Source organism: Rissa tridactyla, chromosome W, assembly GCF_028500815.1.
Source record: "Rissa tridactyla isolate bRisTri1 chromosome W, bRisTri1.patW.cur.20221130, whole genome shotgun sequence".
NCBI classification, from domain to species: domain Eukaryota; kingdom Metazoa; phylum Chordata; class Aves; order Charadriiformes; family Laridae; genus Rissa; species Rissa tridactyla.
This window is the reverse complement of record NC_071496.1, coordinates 596,076-610,627: the sequence shown is the minus strand read 5'-3', so window position 1 is coordinate 610,627 and position 14,552 is coordinate 596,076. Positions and strand designations below refer to the sequence as shown.

Here is a 14,552-nt window from a genome sequence, read left to right as displayed (position 1 = left end):
AGGAGACGCTGCATGGGAGGAACTTGGGGACCAATTTACAATTTATTACGTTAATTGCAAGAGGTAAAACATGCCGTGAAATCAGGGTAGCCAGATATATCACTGTAAATGTATAATTAGGAACAGATTTAAACTGAGTTAAACAATCAATTTTTGAGTGAGTTAAGAATGACTACAGAATTTAACAAGAGTTCCTCAAAAAAGATTGAAAAGAAATCATTTCTCATCTGTACTTTAGTGAAGTCTGAAGGTGGTGTAGAGCATACAGCTGGAATGAGCGCTAGACTGGACAGCATTGCACATACCAACACGTGCCGTTTCTTGTCCTCTCTGTACTACAGTGATTGGGAAGATGAGAAAAGGGAGGAACTGAGGACTAGGTTAGACTTTCTTGTCCCACTGCAATGGGATCCCGGCTTACGCGTGTACAGTAAATAACCCACACGTGTTTCAGAAGTAGAAGCAGAAACTCTCAAACCTAACCAATGATGGACAATCTAGTCTTTGTGATCATTTCCTCATAGTAGGAAATGGCTATAAGCCCTGATGCAAGAAGTTTCCACTTTCAAGCTTCAAAAAATTATTTACTGTATACTGTATTGGATACAGTTACCTGTGTAAATAGCCAGTTCTTTGAATCTTCCTAGATTTTTGGCTTTGACATAATGCATCTGTGATCATTTTGTGTTTTCTACCTCAAGCATCTTTCAGACCTACAGTTTAAGTAGGTGTGGATAATGTATTGCTTCATGCTGTGGGAGAGCGGTAGTATTTCACTTATTTTCTCTCTTTTTTATTTCCCAATTCCAGCCTGGCTGGGAGGAAAGAATACATTTGGATGGAAGAACGTTTTATATAGACCATAGTAAGTAACCACTCAGGTACTACAGCAAATAGACAAAGGGAGGTAATAAATATTGAAGTGAAAGCTTTATAATTTTACTCTTCATTTAGGAAGCCAGGTGTTGATATGTGGAGACATTGATACCAGAGACTTAGTGCCCTCATACGGTACTGTATATTCACTGAAAGCTTGCTTTTAATTGGCTCATCAAGCTTTGTCCCTCTCTGACTTGTGAAGCATTAACATTTCTTCTTTGTGGTTTCTTTTGTTCTTGTTGATATTTTGGATTCGTCGTCGTTGTTGTTGATGATCCCATGGCTTATTTGCACTTAATAAATTAAAATACACACTAGGAATAGAAAATAAGATGAGAAAAGATCATATAGCCACAACTCCACATATAGGCAGTGGAGAAATTAGCACTAAGTACTCTTTCCTCTCCTTTAAGAAGATCTTGTGGCAGTGCTGATTCTGATCTTATTTCCTATTTATAGCATGTTAAACTGCACCCAGCCCATTAATATTCAGTTCTGTTAGTGAAGTTCTAGTGTAAGTGATGTTTCATTGTAGACTTGTCTTATTACAGCATCTCAGAACTACTGTGTGAGTTTTTGTTGTTGTTTGAAAATAAAGCAGCCCAGAAAGGTTTGGTTCCTTCCTGCCCCCTTTTGTTTTCTTTTTTTTGTTTAAGACGTCAGGTGGACTTTTTAATGAGGTGTTTCTACAGATGGCATAATCTTCACAGAAACAGATAACTCGCAAAACCATTAGAAGAGAGTACATATGCTATGCAAAACTTAAAGAATTAAAATCTTAAACTATTATACATATTTGATAGTATTACATTTTTCCTTCAGTATCAGTAACACTGACTCCAGTGCTTATCTGTAGTTGTATATATGACATTACTAAATCATTATTAAAAGACTCTCTCTAAAGTAATACGAATTTTTTGAAATTGTATAAATAGTTTGAAATAAAAATTAGAAATAATGCACTTGTCAGGCACAAGATTAACCTCTTTGAAACATCAGTACAGAATTACTATTCTTTTGTACTTTCTGAATTGTTTTTCCCGACAGTTGTTTGGAAACTTAAATATGGCAAATTATTCTAAAGTACTGCCGCTGGAGAGTCACAGAATAAAACTGTCTTATTTAAATATCTGTATAATCGTTGAGCCTCTCAACCTCCTTTAAAAAGTTTTAATTTTTCAGTCTCCTAAATCTGCTTAAGCATGTATTAGTCTCTAAAAGTAAACAGAGTGTTAAAGTTGCACATTAATTAGAATTCCCCAAAGAATTTATTATGATTATAAAACTAAATTTATTGGCATCTGAAATCTCTCTCTAGTCCCTCTTTTGATCTGAGTTTTCTTAGCTTTTTATGTGGCAGTCTCTACAAAAGTTTAGAGACCTTTTTCTAGAATGCTGCTTGTTTCCAGCAAATACGCTTTTGCTGGCAGTCTGGTGCCGCGCCACTGCAATGGCAAGCGGACTCCAGGAGCAGAGGTGGTGCCAGTGGTTACCAGGGACACGTTGCAGCGCCATTGGGATAAAGTCGTGCTCAACATTTAGGGAGGGAGCGCAGACAGTTTTCAGTGCTCGCTGATCTGTTTGGCTTGAGCGATCTCAACAGCAGCCTTTGTTTTCACAGTGTTGGTAAGGAAGCGCGATGACATTTGACCATACCGATAGGTTTGTGACAGAGCCTGTGGACTCTTACTTGTTTCATGGCTAACTTGAGAGCGTACGCTGAAATCAGGCGTGGCCGTGATCAACTGTGATCAGCTCACCCTAAACATGCAGGTCTCGGTGCCCGTTACCACCATAAACTGGCCATCGGTTCAGTCCTCCTCTGCTAAAGTGCTTAGTTAAGATGCAACACGTGGTTAGAATTTCAATTTTCATGGTTAGAATACAATATAAATGTTGAAAGTTTTAACAGATTTAGCTGCTATTAATGTCCTGGTGCCTCAGATACATTTTGTAATTCTTCTGCATAATTATCCAATATTGTTGTCCTATTTTTGAAATGTTTTTCTCATCCCTGAGAGAAACTGTAAAAGAGTAATGCAGCCACAGAAACCTCCTCTTGGGGACAATACAAACTGCCACTAAGCATGCCATATAAACTAGTAAAACAAAGTACCATTAAAATAAAAAAAAAAAGTAACATAGTAGCCTGAAAATATAATATTTTTAGATTTTAATTGTAAATGGTTCCAATTTCTGCAGCAATCTTTTAACAAAAAAATACAGTCTCTAGTTCTCCATGATTGGTCCTTAGCTTCCGAAGTCAGCATTATTTACCATCCATGAATAAAATAGTATTCTCTACTCATTGTAGCGTGCTTACACTTCTGCATTTCCCGGGAGCCTTATAGGAGAATATGATCTTCTGTTGGGAGGTGTCGCGAAGGAAAACACAAAGGTTTTCCAACCATATACAGGACAGTTACCAGTGGTTCACTGGCAGAGGGTGGATATATTAAATGGGTTCCCCTCAAAGCCCGTCTTGGATCCGCCATTTTTCAATATATTCCTTAGTGATTTGAACACCGAATGAGGGGGAATGTACTCACTAGTTCAGTAGAGAAAACAACAGTGTAGGAGAGGTGAGAGGGGCTCACTGGAACAGGGTAAGAAATCAATGAGTCTGGCAAATTGCCATCGTAGTGGGAAGTAAGACGCTGTTTGATAAGAATTGCAAAGTATTACTCAGAAAGGGAATAATTAGCAGAAACTTGGTTGAAAAGGGCGTGAAAAATATATCATCGACTGAACATGAGTTCATGTATCATGAACATGTATCAACAGGAGTGTCTTAAATAAGGCCTGAAGTAATCCTTCTAGTCTCACGAGCACTGGTAATGTCTCAGCTGTCATAATGTTGTATCATTGGGGCCCAAACTTCAAGAAAATACTGGACCACTTGGAAAGGGACCAGAGGAAACAAGACAAAAAGAGGGAATCCTGAAAGGTTTTCTTCAAAGAGGAAAGACAGAGTATTGTATTTGTGTGGAGACTCAAGAGAGATGGTAGATTTTTGAAAAGGTCCTGCAAAAGGAATGAATTTGTTATCCCCATCCACTTTGGATAAGACAGAGAATCCTGAGCTACAATTCCAGGTAGAGCGGTTCAGGTTAGACCCTTCTAATGGTTGCGGCATTTAAGCCCTGGAATAGCATTTATAATATGAAGTCCCTGTCACTGTAATACTCTGAAAAAAAATTATCCAAAGATTTGTCAGTAACATTGTACACTCTTAAGTACGTAGGGCAATAAGACAGAATTGACAAACTTGCAGTCATTTCCAGTTCTATCTTCGATTCCATAGAAAAGTACCACCATGACTTGTGGCTGTCCGTGGCAAGTAGGTATAAGAAATGGATTGGTATAAAACCACTAAACTTTGTAGAAGGAACTTTGGCTGAAGAGGTTGAAGCCTGATGGAAAGGGCCAGATTGAGCATCACGCCTTTATGGCAGGCTCTGCTCTGTGGAGCTCGTGTGGTTTCGGGAGCTGGCAGTCTACCAGCCTTCCTCCATAATTGCCATAAGCGCTAAATAGACTCAATGCGTCTAGGGAAATAAAATAATATTTTAATATTAAATTAACTGATAGATCACATTTCTTGAAATGTGCTTGTGATGTTTTTAAATTTTCTTTGGTTAGCATTTAATGAATGTCACCTTTCAAATCCCAGTCCATTTTCAAACCAGCTTGGGATGCTCAAAACTTACGGGTCTTTTCCAACTGTAGAAACATGAAAACTAGTTGTGGTTTAATATCAGTTGGTTTGGTTCTTTGCTTTTACCTATAGTAGCCATAAAAACAGTTTTCTTGAAACCTAGTGTGTTTATTCCCAAACTTAGCAATTACAAAGCTTAAGATTTGGACTAGTATCCTGATTCACGGTTCATAAATCAAAGCAGTGCACGTAACAAACAGATGTATTGTTATTGCCCTTTCAGTGCAGGAAATGGATGACTTAAGCCTTGCCATTGCAGGTGGCATCTAGTTTGGTTTTTGGAGCATTGTCTTATTGTTGCAACATCATCATTCTGTTGTGATTCTGTTGTGTTCAGAATCTTGTGAGGAGCAGTTGTCTGGAGGCAGGGAGAGTCTCACCATGGTCCTCTCTAACCTTCCGTATCACCCTCCTGGTGCTCTTAAAAGCTATAGAGGGAAAGACACGGATTCTGTCGTGTTTCTGACAAAATCTCCTTTGGTCAAAAGGGAATGATCTCTTATACCGTAACCGTGTAATTTTGCCTCCTTTAATGGTCCTATAACCTTTTCATTAAATCAGTGGCTAGGACATTTTTTTTAAGATCTGCTATTCCCTCCAAATTTAAATACAGACTGTCTTTTATAAGTATTACATTTTGGCTACCTTTATGCAAATTTTCAAAAACGTAAAGTCAAGCCTGTCATTTGGCAAAGTTTTTGGGTTTCTTTACCTTTCCGGCATGAAGTCTGTGTATTTCTAATATGAGTTGAATCCAAGCCCATGTTCAAATAGAACATGTTTACTACTACAGACGTTGAAATAAAAGCAGTGTCAATACACTGGATTCTATTGTAGTTTTGCATTTTTGAGTGAGTGTTTTCAACTAAACAGTGTGATGGGGGTTTGATGTGGGTGGGTGAATGCAGCCTTTTCTAACCCTGAAATACTAAGTTGTGGGAATGGTAGGGAAAAAAGCTGTAGGGAGAAAAAAACCCACATAAATTCACAGTGTGGTAACAGAGAAGTAATGATAGAATTTCTTTTGTTATTTACAGATAATAAAATTACCCAATGGGAAGACCCCAGACTGCAGAACCCGGCAATTACTGGTCCAGTAAGTACTGCCATGGTTTTGTTCCATTGAATGCTGTGACTCGGGTACATTTGGTACGGGCCAGAGGTGTTATCGAGCAGCGGGTCGTGCCTGTTCGGCAGATCAGAGCAGACTCTGCCTGATGAACAGACCAGGAAGCAGAACCTCTGCCTGCGGCACGTGGGGGGCTCAGGGCCAGCTTTAGCGAGTGCCCAAGGGCAGGGGGAGCTGCCACCATGTGACAGCCTGCCAAGGTGCCCCAAAACTGATGCCTTGTCCCCGGCATTCAAATGCTTGTACTGGGCTCTGGACCCTGTTTTGTTGTGCGTAGGCTGGAGCGTGCTGGGGACTCATCCAGCCTGCTGCCAGTGGTCCAAAGCAATAGTGGGCACGTTAGCCATCACTGGAACATTTGGAACCACAGTGCTGTGCACACTATTCCCAGGTCAGACAATAGGTTTGAATTTGATGGGTTTGGAAGCTTACGCCAATTTATGCCATTTTATGGTATTCTGAGTGATCAGGGTTCCAACCCTAAGAGGTTTCCAGGCACCCAGAATACCTTTTTATTTTGGGTAAATCCTCGGGATTTTTAAGGGTCTCAGGACACGGCAGATTAACTACTGCATGGTGTAATTTCAGTTCCTTTTGTTTATTAATAAGATTAATAATAATCACTTGTTTGAACATAATTGCTTTTGGAGTGATTTACCCATTTAACATGCACTTAATGCTCGAGATACCAATTCTTAATGTTTTTTCCCAGAAATGTTAAGCATAAATGAGAAAGACTATCGGGGAAATTTTCTTTCAAGGTAATAAGGGACAATCAGGATCCCATTAAGTAAATAACAGTTATTTGTGTGTTTGGGGTTTCCTTAAAGAGAAAGCAAGATCAAATCCATTTTACAGCCATATAAATATTAAGGATTTGTCTTAATGCTTTTAATAGTATTTTTGATGCCATGACAGGAACAAAGAACTACTTAAATTGCATTTCACATTGCATTTAAACTATGGAAACATGTTGAAAGATTATTTAATGGCCGTAGTAAAGTCATATTATCATCAGAATAAAATGATGTAGTTTGATTTTTGAATTTTTTGTGTCTCATCGTCCACAAGAGAAAACTCATAGAAATATTTCTGCCTCCTGCTCTCCCCTATGTCCAGCCATGAATCTGCTTCAAGACCACCCCGTACCTACCCTCCCCCAAATTCCCAGTCCTCACCCAGGAACAGCTTAACCAGAGCTTTGCAATTAGTGATTCAGCCTTCAGAGAACAGAGAATGTAACTTTTGCAGTCCTGTGGAATTCAAAATCATTCTTTTGCTCCCAAAAAATTACACGTATTTGTTTAGCTGGTTGTTTTACTAGGTCTGCCCTTTCAACTTGAAGGAACAGTAGAGCAAAGGAAAGTAGGGATGGGATGTAGTTGGAAAATATAATGATCAAGGCCAGGAAGCCTTTTTTTTTTCCCCAAGGTTTTTTCCAAACTCTGATTAAATTGATGTTGTATGTGGTGTCAAAAACCAGAGAATTAAGGATACTTAATTCTCAGAAAATTGTCAAAAAACCCACAGAGAAGTAAGGAATCTCCGTTAAATACCGAGCAGGTATTTGTTAGAGCCAGACCTGTACCTGTCGTAGGTTCCCTTTTCCAGCCTATTCCTGCTCGTTAGTTTAATTCACAACTTCGTTTGATGGCGTTTCGTCTGAGGGCTGAATAATGTGGGCTGGAGCCCTCGGGCTGGCAGTGAGCAGCAGGGGTGGCTCTCCTCTGTGCTCCTGCCTGGTGGCTGCTGCACATCACCGCTTTTGGCTCTGGTACTACTTGGTGCCTTAAACGGCTTGGCCTTTCCGGCCATCTGTGCGCATGTCCTGCCCGGTGCAAAAGCAAGGGAAGCTGAGGAAGACCAGTAAGTAGGTAGCAGAAAAGAACACTGTCATCTTACTGACTGCTGTCATGGTCAGCGAGCGGCGTGGGGATTAACATCAAACATGGCAAACTTCTGGCTTAGTGTCAAAGGCTGGCCTACCTGTACAGCGAGGAAGAGGAGTGCAGTGGTAAAATAGTCGTGTCTTTCTAAACTGAATGAGAGAGCTTGGGAGAGCCTTTGCTGAACCCAGAGTTGCGCATGCCTGGAATCATCCCGCCATGCTTTTCGGGTACCTGGAAATCCACAGAAATACTTCAGAGACCCGTGTCAACTGTTAAGGGCTGTTTACATGTGCCAGAAACCAATTTCCAGCTCTGCTGATTAATGCGCTTCTAGCAGCCTTCACTGCGCCTTTTTTATTTTTAAACTTCTAAAATTGTTATGTTATGCTGCTGTTACTTAAAAATGTGGTGTAACTCATGAGCATTCAAAAGAATGTTAATTTGTTTATGAAATGCTTTCAGATTCTGGTTAAAGACATTATGAAGGTGTATATTTTCATTATAAGTAATTTATAAAATAGTTTTGTTATAGTTTGATCATAGTTTGCTAACTATTAAGTATTAGATTCATTCACGTTGGGCTGAAAAGATGTTTGTAGCCGTGGGCATTCCCCCACCTGGCTGACTCCGCTCTGTAGGTGTGCGTCATGTCTTGCGCTCGCGGGAGGGCAGGCAGTGGTTTTTGTTAAGCTTGTGGCTTCACTGGAGCCCCGTAACTTGGTTTTAGGTTCATCTTCAAAACTCTAACAATGCTTTGCACTTTGAGCTGTGCAAATCCATCTTCTGTGGTACCACTAGTCATTTGTAAAGTTCAGTGTCATACGGCATGCTCATTATTTCTTAATGACATACATGGATGGCAGCAATACATCCCAAATTTTTTTGTCTGTGTTAAAAATTGCTTTTTTCTTTACTGTTCCTAAAAGAAGAAAGAAAAGCAGCGTAAGTAGTTGATAAACAGAAGAACTGGCTTGAAAGTTTTCATACCTTTTATCTCAAATTACGCACTGAGAAATGGGAACGTTTTGGCTGCTGTACTTGGTGCACGGTGGGTTTCATTAGGTGACCTATGGCATACATATGTAGAGGGCATGTCTTTAAATTTCGTTTTTGTTTCGATAATGTTGGAATATCAAACTGCCAAATAGCTGGAATAATCTGTGTTTGTGATTCTCTCTCTGATAGGCAGTTCCGTATTCCAGGGAGTTCAAACAGAAATATGACTATTTCCGGAAGAAGTTAAAGAAACCAGTGAGTAGAAACATGCGGCTTTGCGTTCGAGTCAATTAACGCTATGTCTGGGAGAAACAACAGGCTGTCCCAAGTCTGGATCTGGCACAAGCTTCTAGTGCTGCTCTTCTGTGAAAAAAAGTATTTTCAGTAACACCTTTAATTTAACGTAAGAGAGCACCCGGTGTTAGCTTGCACGTGATGGTGGAACAGCCTTGGCAACACCAGCTGGAGTTTGGAGAGGGACTTGCCAGTGTCTTTACCCACTTATTGATAGCTCCTTGAATTCTCGCCTGGGTTTGGCCCGTGACTGTGCACAGTAAGCTCTTGAGTCGTCAGTAAAAAGCAAACCTTCTGAAACGGTTATTTCAAGTCAATTTTATCGGGAAAACTATACATGCCTGCAACCAGTCCTGTTTATCCGTTCATCCAGTCTTCTTTCTGGAAATTCCTTGCTCAGTTCTCTCCTGTCTTCTCTGTCTTTAGCTCCCTGGGCAAAATCCTACTGGGCGTTAGCTCCTTCCCATTTAGACAGAACTTCTGAAACATTTTGGCAGCCCCATTCTCTTTTGTTTACATCTTTGCAGTTGAGGTCTGTTGTGTGTCTGGTACTGTAGGTGTTCTTGTTGTGAAACTGTCCTGGCCTTCACAGGTATGAGAGTAAAGCGGTTGCGAAGTCTTATGCATTTGTTACCTTTTTAAGTTAAAATGCCCTTAAAATAGAGCCTAGTAATAGCAATCATTTTCTCACTTTTTTGGTTGTTTGTTTGTTACTTCTCCTGTTGTTTTCATTATTTTGTCAAATATGATAGAAATCTCTGAACCGCTGTACTGGAACGTACCTAGTTCACCACATGCTATCAACCTGTAGGCTTACAGAGCACTGCAAAACAAAAACAAGGGGAAACTTGACCTATCGGTTGTTTAATCTGTCATTTAGTTGTTACCACTGGTCAGTAATTTGCCTGAAGACTTACTTATTGAGACTAACAAGTATAATACAATCTCCTTTCGCGTAGGCTGACATACCGAACAGATTTGAGATGAAGCTACACAGAAATAATATTTTTGAGGAGTCCTACAGAAGAATCATGTCCGTGAAGAGACCTGATGTACTGAAAGCCAGACTCTGGATTGAATTTGAGTCAGAAAAAGGACTTGACTATGGAGGTGTGGCCAGAGAATGGTTTTTTCTCTTGTCCAAGGAGATGTTTAACCCTTACTATGGTCTCTTTGAATATTCAGCAACGTAAGTGTCCATTCGATTCTTTCCATTCCTAAGCGATATACATTACATTTTGCATAAGAGCCATAGTTACACTGGAAAGTAGTTAGAGCATCCTTCCTGGTGTGTCGGTATGCACCCTTCTGAGCCAGATCTCGCTGTTCTCTGCTATCATTTCTTACTTGCTCTTCAGAGAAGCTTTCAAATTCACGTTGACATCTCTTTTTTAAAAAAATCATTACTAAGACAATATTCAGTGTTGCCTTTCTTGCAGCAAAACTGCAATTTTTGAGACTAGTAATAGTGAAAGGAGCGATGTCAGACAAAAGATTCTTTTTATGCCCTCCCTTAGATTGTAAAACACCTGCCGTCCAGAATTACAGTGCTCCTTTACAATTAGCTCATAAAACAGCTGCTCAGTTACATTTCAGTAGTTACACAGCAGTGGCCTTACAGAAGTTTTATCCAATTTTAAAATCTTTGAGCGATCCATTAGTGTAATTGAGAGAGCAAGTCGCTTGCCTGAAGTCCATTTGGTTTAATATGCTGTATGTAATTCCACATTGCGAGGGCGGGTTTCTTAATTGCAGGCAATAGTTTTGATGTTTATCCATCGATATCAAGCTCTCTCCTTTCTCTAAGAAGTGTCGAATAGATTGTAAAGTAGATGAACAAAGACTGCACAAGGAGTTCTCGTGCGTTCGTGTCTCAGAAAAGACACCTTCTGCTGTTGAAGGGAAACACAACTTAACGCTGGGGAGCCCAGGAAGCCTGTGTCTTAACAGAGTTCACTGGATAAACATTTGGTTGGAAATATTTCCACTTACGGGTATAGGTCACTGCAGATATTCTGAGTACAATGTTATTTCATTTTAGGTTCAGAAATCTAACTAGTTATTTTAAGAGATAAGAAAAAAAATCTACTTAAAACCCCTGTATCTTGCTTCACAGATTAAGAATATACTACAAATTAAAAATACACTAATGTCTTATTGTGACACACATTTTCACACAAGTCTTAATGCTTTTTGACCCAGTTAAAACATCTTAGTCCTTCGACAGTTTTTCCAGTATCCTGGGGGTTGAGCGTATCTCAGAGGTGATCTCTAGTAGGTTTAGTTTAAGATGCTAGTAAGAAAACATTCCTTATCCTCGCAGGGTTGGACCATGGGTCTGTACTTCATTCCGCTTCAGTACCTTCAGATATTTCAAGAACTAAAAGCAACTACTGCAAAAGAGAATCCTAACATTTTAAGCCCTGAAATTTGGCTGGAAAGAGTGAATACTGAAGCCCAGCAGAAGGGATAACTTAGCTGAAATTCTCGTTCCACTGAAGCCGATGGCAAAATGCTGCTGCTCTCAGTGATGCCAGGCTTTTGTCCTTTGGAGAGGTTAACACAGCTCTCTCACTTGCCACAGGTGGAACCCTGTCGCCCCACAAGCAGTAGTTTTATTTACCTTTGTCAAATAATCATTCTGGTCGTGGCCAGACAGACGCGCTCAGGTCAGCCCAGGCACAGACTGTCCGATACTTGTGTCGAGGAACAACCGGGTAAATGACGTTATTACACTCTTGCAAAAATGAACAGGAAGGAAATGGCCCTAAGCTCAAATTATTTATTAACATATCTGAATATATCTGTGTATTTAACGACTTCGTTATTTAGATTTTTTTTTTTCTTTCCCCAAAAAAGGGACAACTACACACTTCAGATTAATCCTAATTCAGGTCTTTGTAATGAAGATCATCTGTCGTATTTCACATTCATTGGTCGGGTTGCTGGTCTGGCAGTGTATCACGGGAAGCTGTTGGATGGTGAGTTACTACACTGGCTACGTTACTGTTTCTGGATTTTTATTAAATGAAATAAGTCACTTCGATAATTCATATGCTTTAGAGCATAGTACTTCTGGAGACAAAGCATGAGAGAAAAGTAATGGAACTGGAACTGTTGGAGATTGCATTCCTGATGTGAATGGTGATTCAAAAATTATAGTGTCTTACCCACAAATAAATTTCATATAAATTTTTGCTACTTTCTCCACTTGTGTTAAAACTACAGAATAAGCATTGCTAAATAATCACTATCCCTAAAAGAAAATCACTAAATTTCTATCAGCCGTTTCCATGCAAACCTGCAGCCAAAGCAGTTGTGTGCCTGTCAGTTGCAGCGTGTTTTGATCTGTAAAATTACTACTGAGTGATTTAATGAGAAAGTATGATTTCTGCTGAACTTTGGAATCCCACAAGAAGCAAGCAAACATTGTAACCTGACTACATTTTATTTAGCGGTAGTGCAGCAGAGGAAGCTCTCCATCTGGTTTTTCTAGCATCTCCTGGGAGAGAAGAGTGGCAATGGATGAGAGTACCCCGAGCTCAGCTCCCCTCTCTTGTGTCTCTCTGCCATCAATGTTAGAGTGTTTAATGGCATACGGTAATTAATGGCATAATTCTTCTGATTGAAAAATTGGGCTTGCTTTGCCTGAATAAGAAACGAGCCTGCTGTGTTAACTCGAGCGGTTACGGCGCCGTTACTTTCAGGAGGTCTCTCTCTTGCCGGCACTGGGAGAATACCGTGGTGTGTTCCCCTTGAGCAGTCGTGTCGTTATTGGAGGGAAAATGCAGAAGAGCGGAAGTAACACTCTTGCCTCTCCCTTAGGCTTCTTCATCAGACCTTTTTACAAGATGATGCTGGGGAAACCGATAACTCTGAAAGACATGGAGTCAGTGGTAAGATAACATTTAAGCCGTATCGGCATTAGCAATGACGTGGGGTTTTTCCTCTGGGGAAATTTATGAGAGCCAACAATTCCAGTAACCTGCATGGTGGAAAACACAAGGTCACGTTGCAACTACTTTAGAAGGATGTGTATGTAGTTTTTTAATAAAAGAAATTTTCCCTGCTAGGACAGCTGTTTCGGCACGGGTGCGGCAACAGTGGTGAGAGGGCCAAGAGTGATGAACAGGCCAGAAAGAACTGCCCCATAAGCTGTCTAACTATGCTTTCACTTCTTCCACTGGGTCAGCTCTCTCCCTGCTAGAGGAGCACCCCCGCCCAGCCCTACAGCTTTCTTCTCAGGCTGTGGAGCAGGAAGAGGGGGATGCGAGGGCTCAGTTCTGTCCTGGCAACACAGGAGGTTCCCCACAATGCTGGGAGGAGAAGGGCTTCTCTCCAAAACACGCTTCATGAATACAGCACAACTGATGCCCTTCCATCTGTTTTGGTTTTGTTCCCTGCACACCTGCTATTTTCACACCTTCAGCATTAATTGCAATCAGGTACTTTCACGTTTGGCACTGCCTGGGAGAAAAACAAATTGTTGTACGAGGTAGTAATCTCTAACTTTGTATTGTAAAATGAAGGGCAATGGCAAATAGGATCCCGCAGGTGCCTCATCTAGACGTGTAGGGGCCAGTATTGAAACACGGGACATTTCAGATACGTCCGGTAGCTAAATACCGATGGCTTCTGTTAAGTTAACAGGATGATACTCGGTTTTGTCTTTTAACCAAATAGATATGTAGAGTCAGTTTATTGTGTTGTATGATAATGCAGTTACAAGTCAACTAAGAAAAGTGACATGAATCTAAAAATACAGCATCTAAGAAAAATACAGATGAGTAAAGTAATCGGCCTTACCCTGCTTTGCAGTAGCTGCGCAAATAATTGAGTTCTCACCTTTCCAGTCCCTTTGGAGTTCTAGTTTTAAATGTTTTTATTTGTTCAATTTAAAGTTAAACTGTACATTTAATGTTCACGTTTTCAAACTTCGTTTAATTTCAATTCCTGTAGGACAGCGAATACTACAACTCTCTGAAGTGGATCCTGGAAAATGACCCGACAGAGTTGGATCTCATGTTTTGCATAGATGAGGAAAACTTCGGACAGGTATGTAAAGGTTATCTCAAAAGTTTGTATTTCCATCTTATTATTGGTTATTGCCAAAAAATAAATAAATAGCGAACGTTACCTCATGGTTGGGAACTTGATGGGGACTGTTGAATGTTAGTGATGGGTATAGGCAGACGACGAGTATTTCAAAACGGACGCACACAATGGACTGTCAGGAACGTTGTGATCCTCTTCTCGGCGCTTACTACTTTTTTCCTGAAGCAACCTAAGTTTATCAGTTACATGGAAAATTAGGGAGAACATTAAAGCCACAGGATGAAAAGCTTCTGTAATACTGAGTTGTTTGTGGTAATTTTCATTGTCTTCTGTTCTGTAATGATTTAGCTTCAAATTATTGATAGCCTTGCAGTGCCAGCTTTCGCTTCTGCTGGTAGGAGTTTGTTTTCTGACTCAAAGCGTAAATCAACTTACTTGGAGATACTTTCTGCTCTCCTCCTGCCTCTTCAGTACCTCAAATAGCTAATGCTGGCATTATCAGCAAGATGGATGTTTGTTCGATTTACAGTAGACGCGTCTGATTCCAGACGAGGTTAATCTCTTAGCTGCCACCCTTCAGCAGGGCAGCGCG

General features: G+C 40.3%; 2 protein-coding genes across 16 annotated transcripts in view; one reads left to right on the top strand and one right to left on the bottom strand.

Annotated features, from left to right (window-relative positions):
• LOC128902120 (E3 ubiquitin-protein ligase NEDD4-like) overlaps positions 1 to 14,552 on the top strand; it is a 161,417-nt gene that overhangs the window by 138,332 nt on the left and 8,533 nt on the right. For 10 of the 14 annotated variants that reach the window (XM_054184528.1, XM_054184517.1, XM_054184520.1 and 7 more), the window contains 8 exons: positions 811 to 865; positions 955 to 1,011; positions 5,635 to 5,693; positions 8,801 to 8,866; positions 9,865 to 10,094; positions 11,765 to 11,886; positions 12,731 to 12,801; positions 13,865 to 13,960. In XM_054184528.1, coding sequence (XP_054040503.1) covers positions 811 to 865; positions 955 to 1,011; positions 5,635 to 5,693; positions 8,801 to 8,866; positions 9,865 to 10,094; positions 11,765 to 11,886; positions 12,731 to 12,801; positions 13,865 to 13,960 — 756 coding nt within the window. The remainder of the gene's footprint in view (positions 1 to 810; positions 866 to 954; positions 1,012 to 5,634; positions 5,694 to 8,800; positions 8,867 to 9,864; positions 10,095 to 11,764; positions 11,887 to 12,730; positions 12,802 to 13,864; positions 13,961 to 14,552) is intronic. The other 4 variants (XM_054184530.1, XM_054184529.1, XM_054184521.1 and 1 more) reach the window with 1 other exon arrangement.
• The window catches only part of LOC128902119 (alpha-protein kinase 2-like), an 89,733-nt gene continuing 89,113 nt past the window's right edge, over positions 13,933 to 14,552 (bottom strand). Inside the window, exon 13 of one of the 2 annotated variants that reach the window (XR_008463631.1) lies at positions 13,933 to 14,189. The gene's annotated coding sequence lies outside the window, so the exon portion shown is untranslated. The remainder of the gene's footprint in view (positions 14,190 to 14,552) is intronic. The other variant, XR_008463633.1, reaches the window with a different exon arrangement.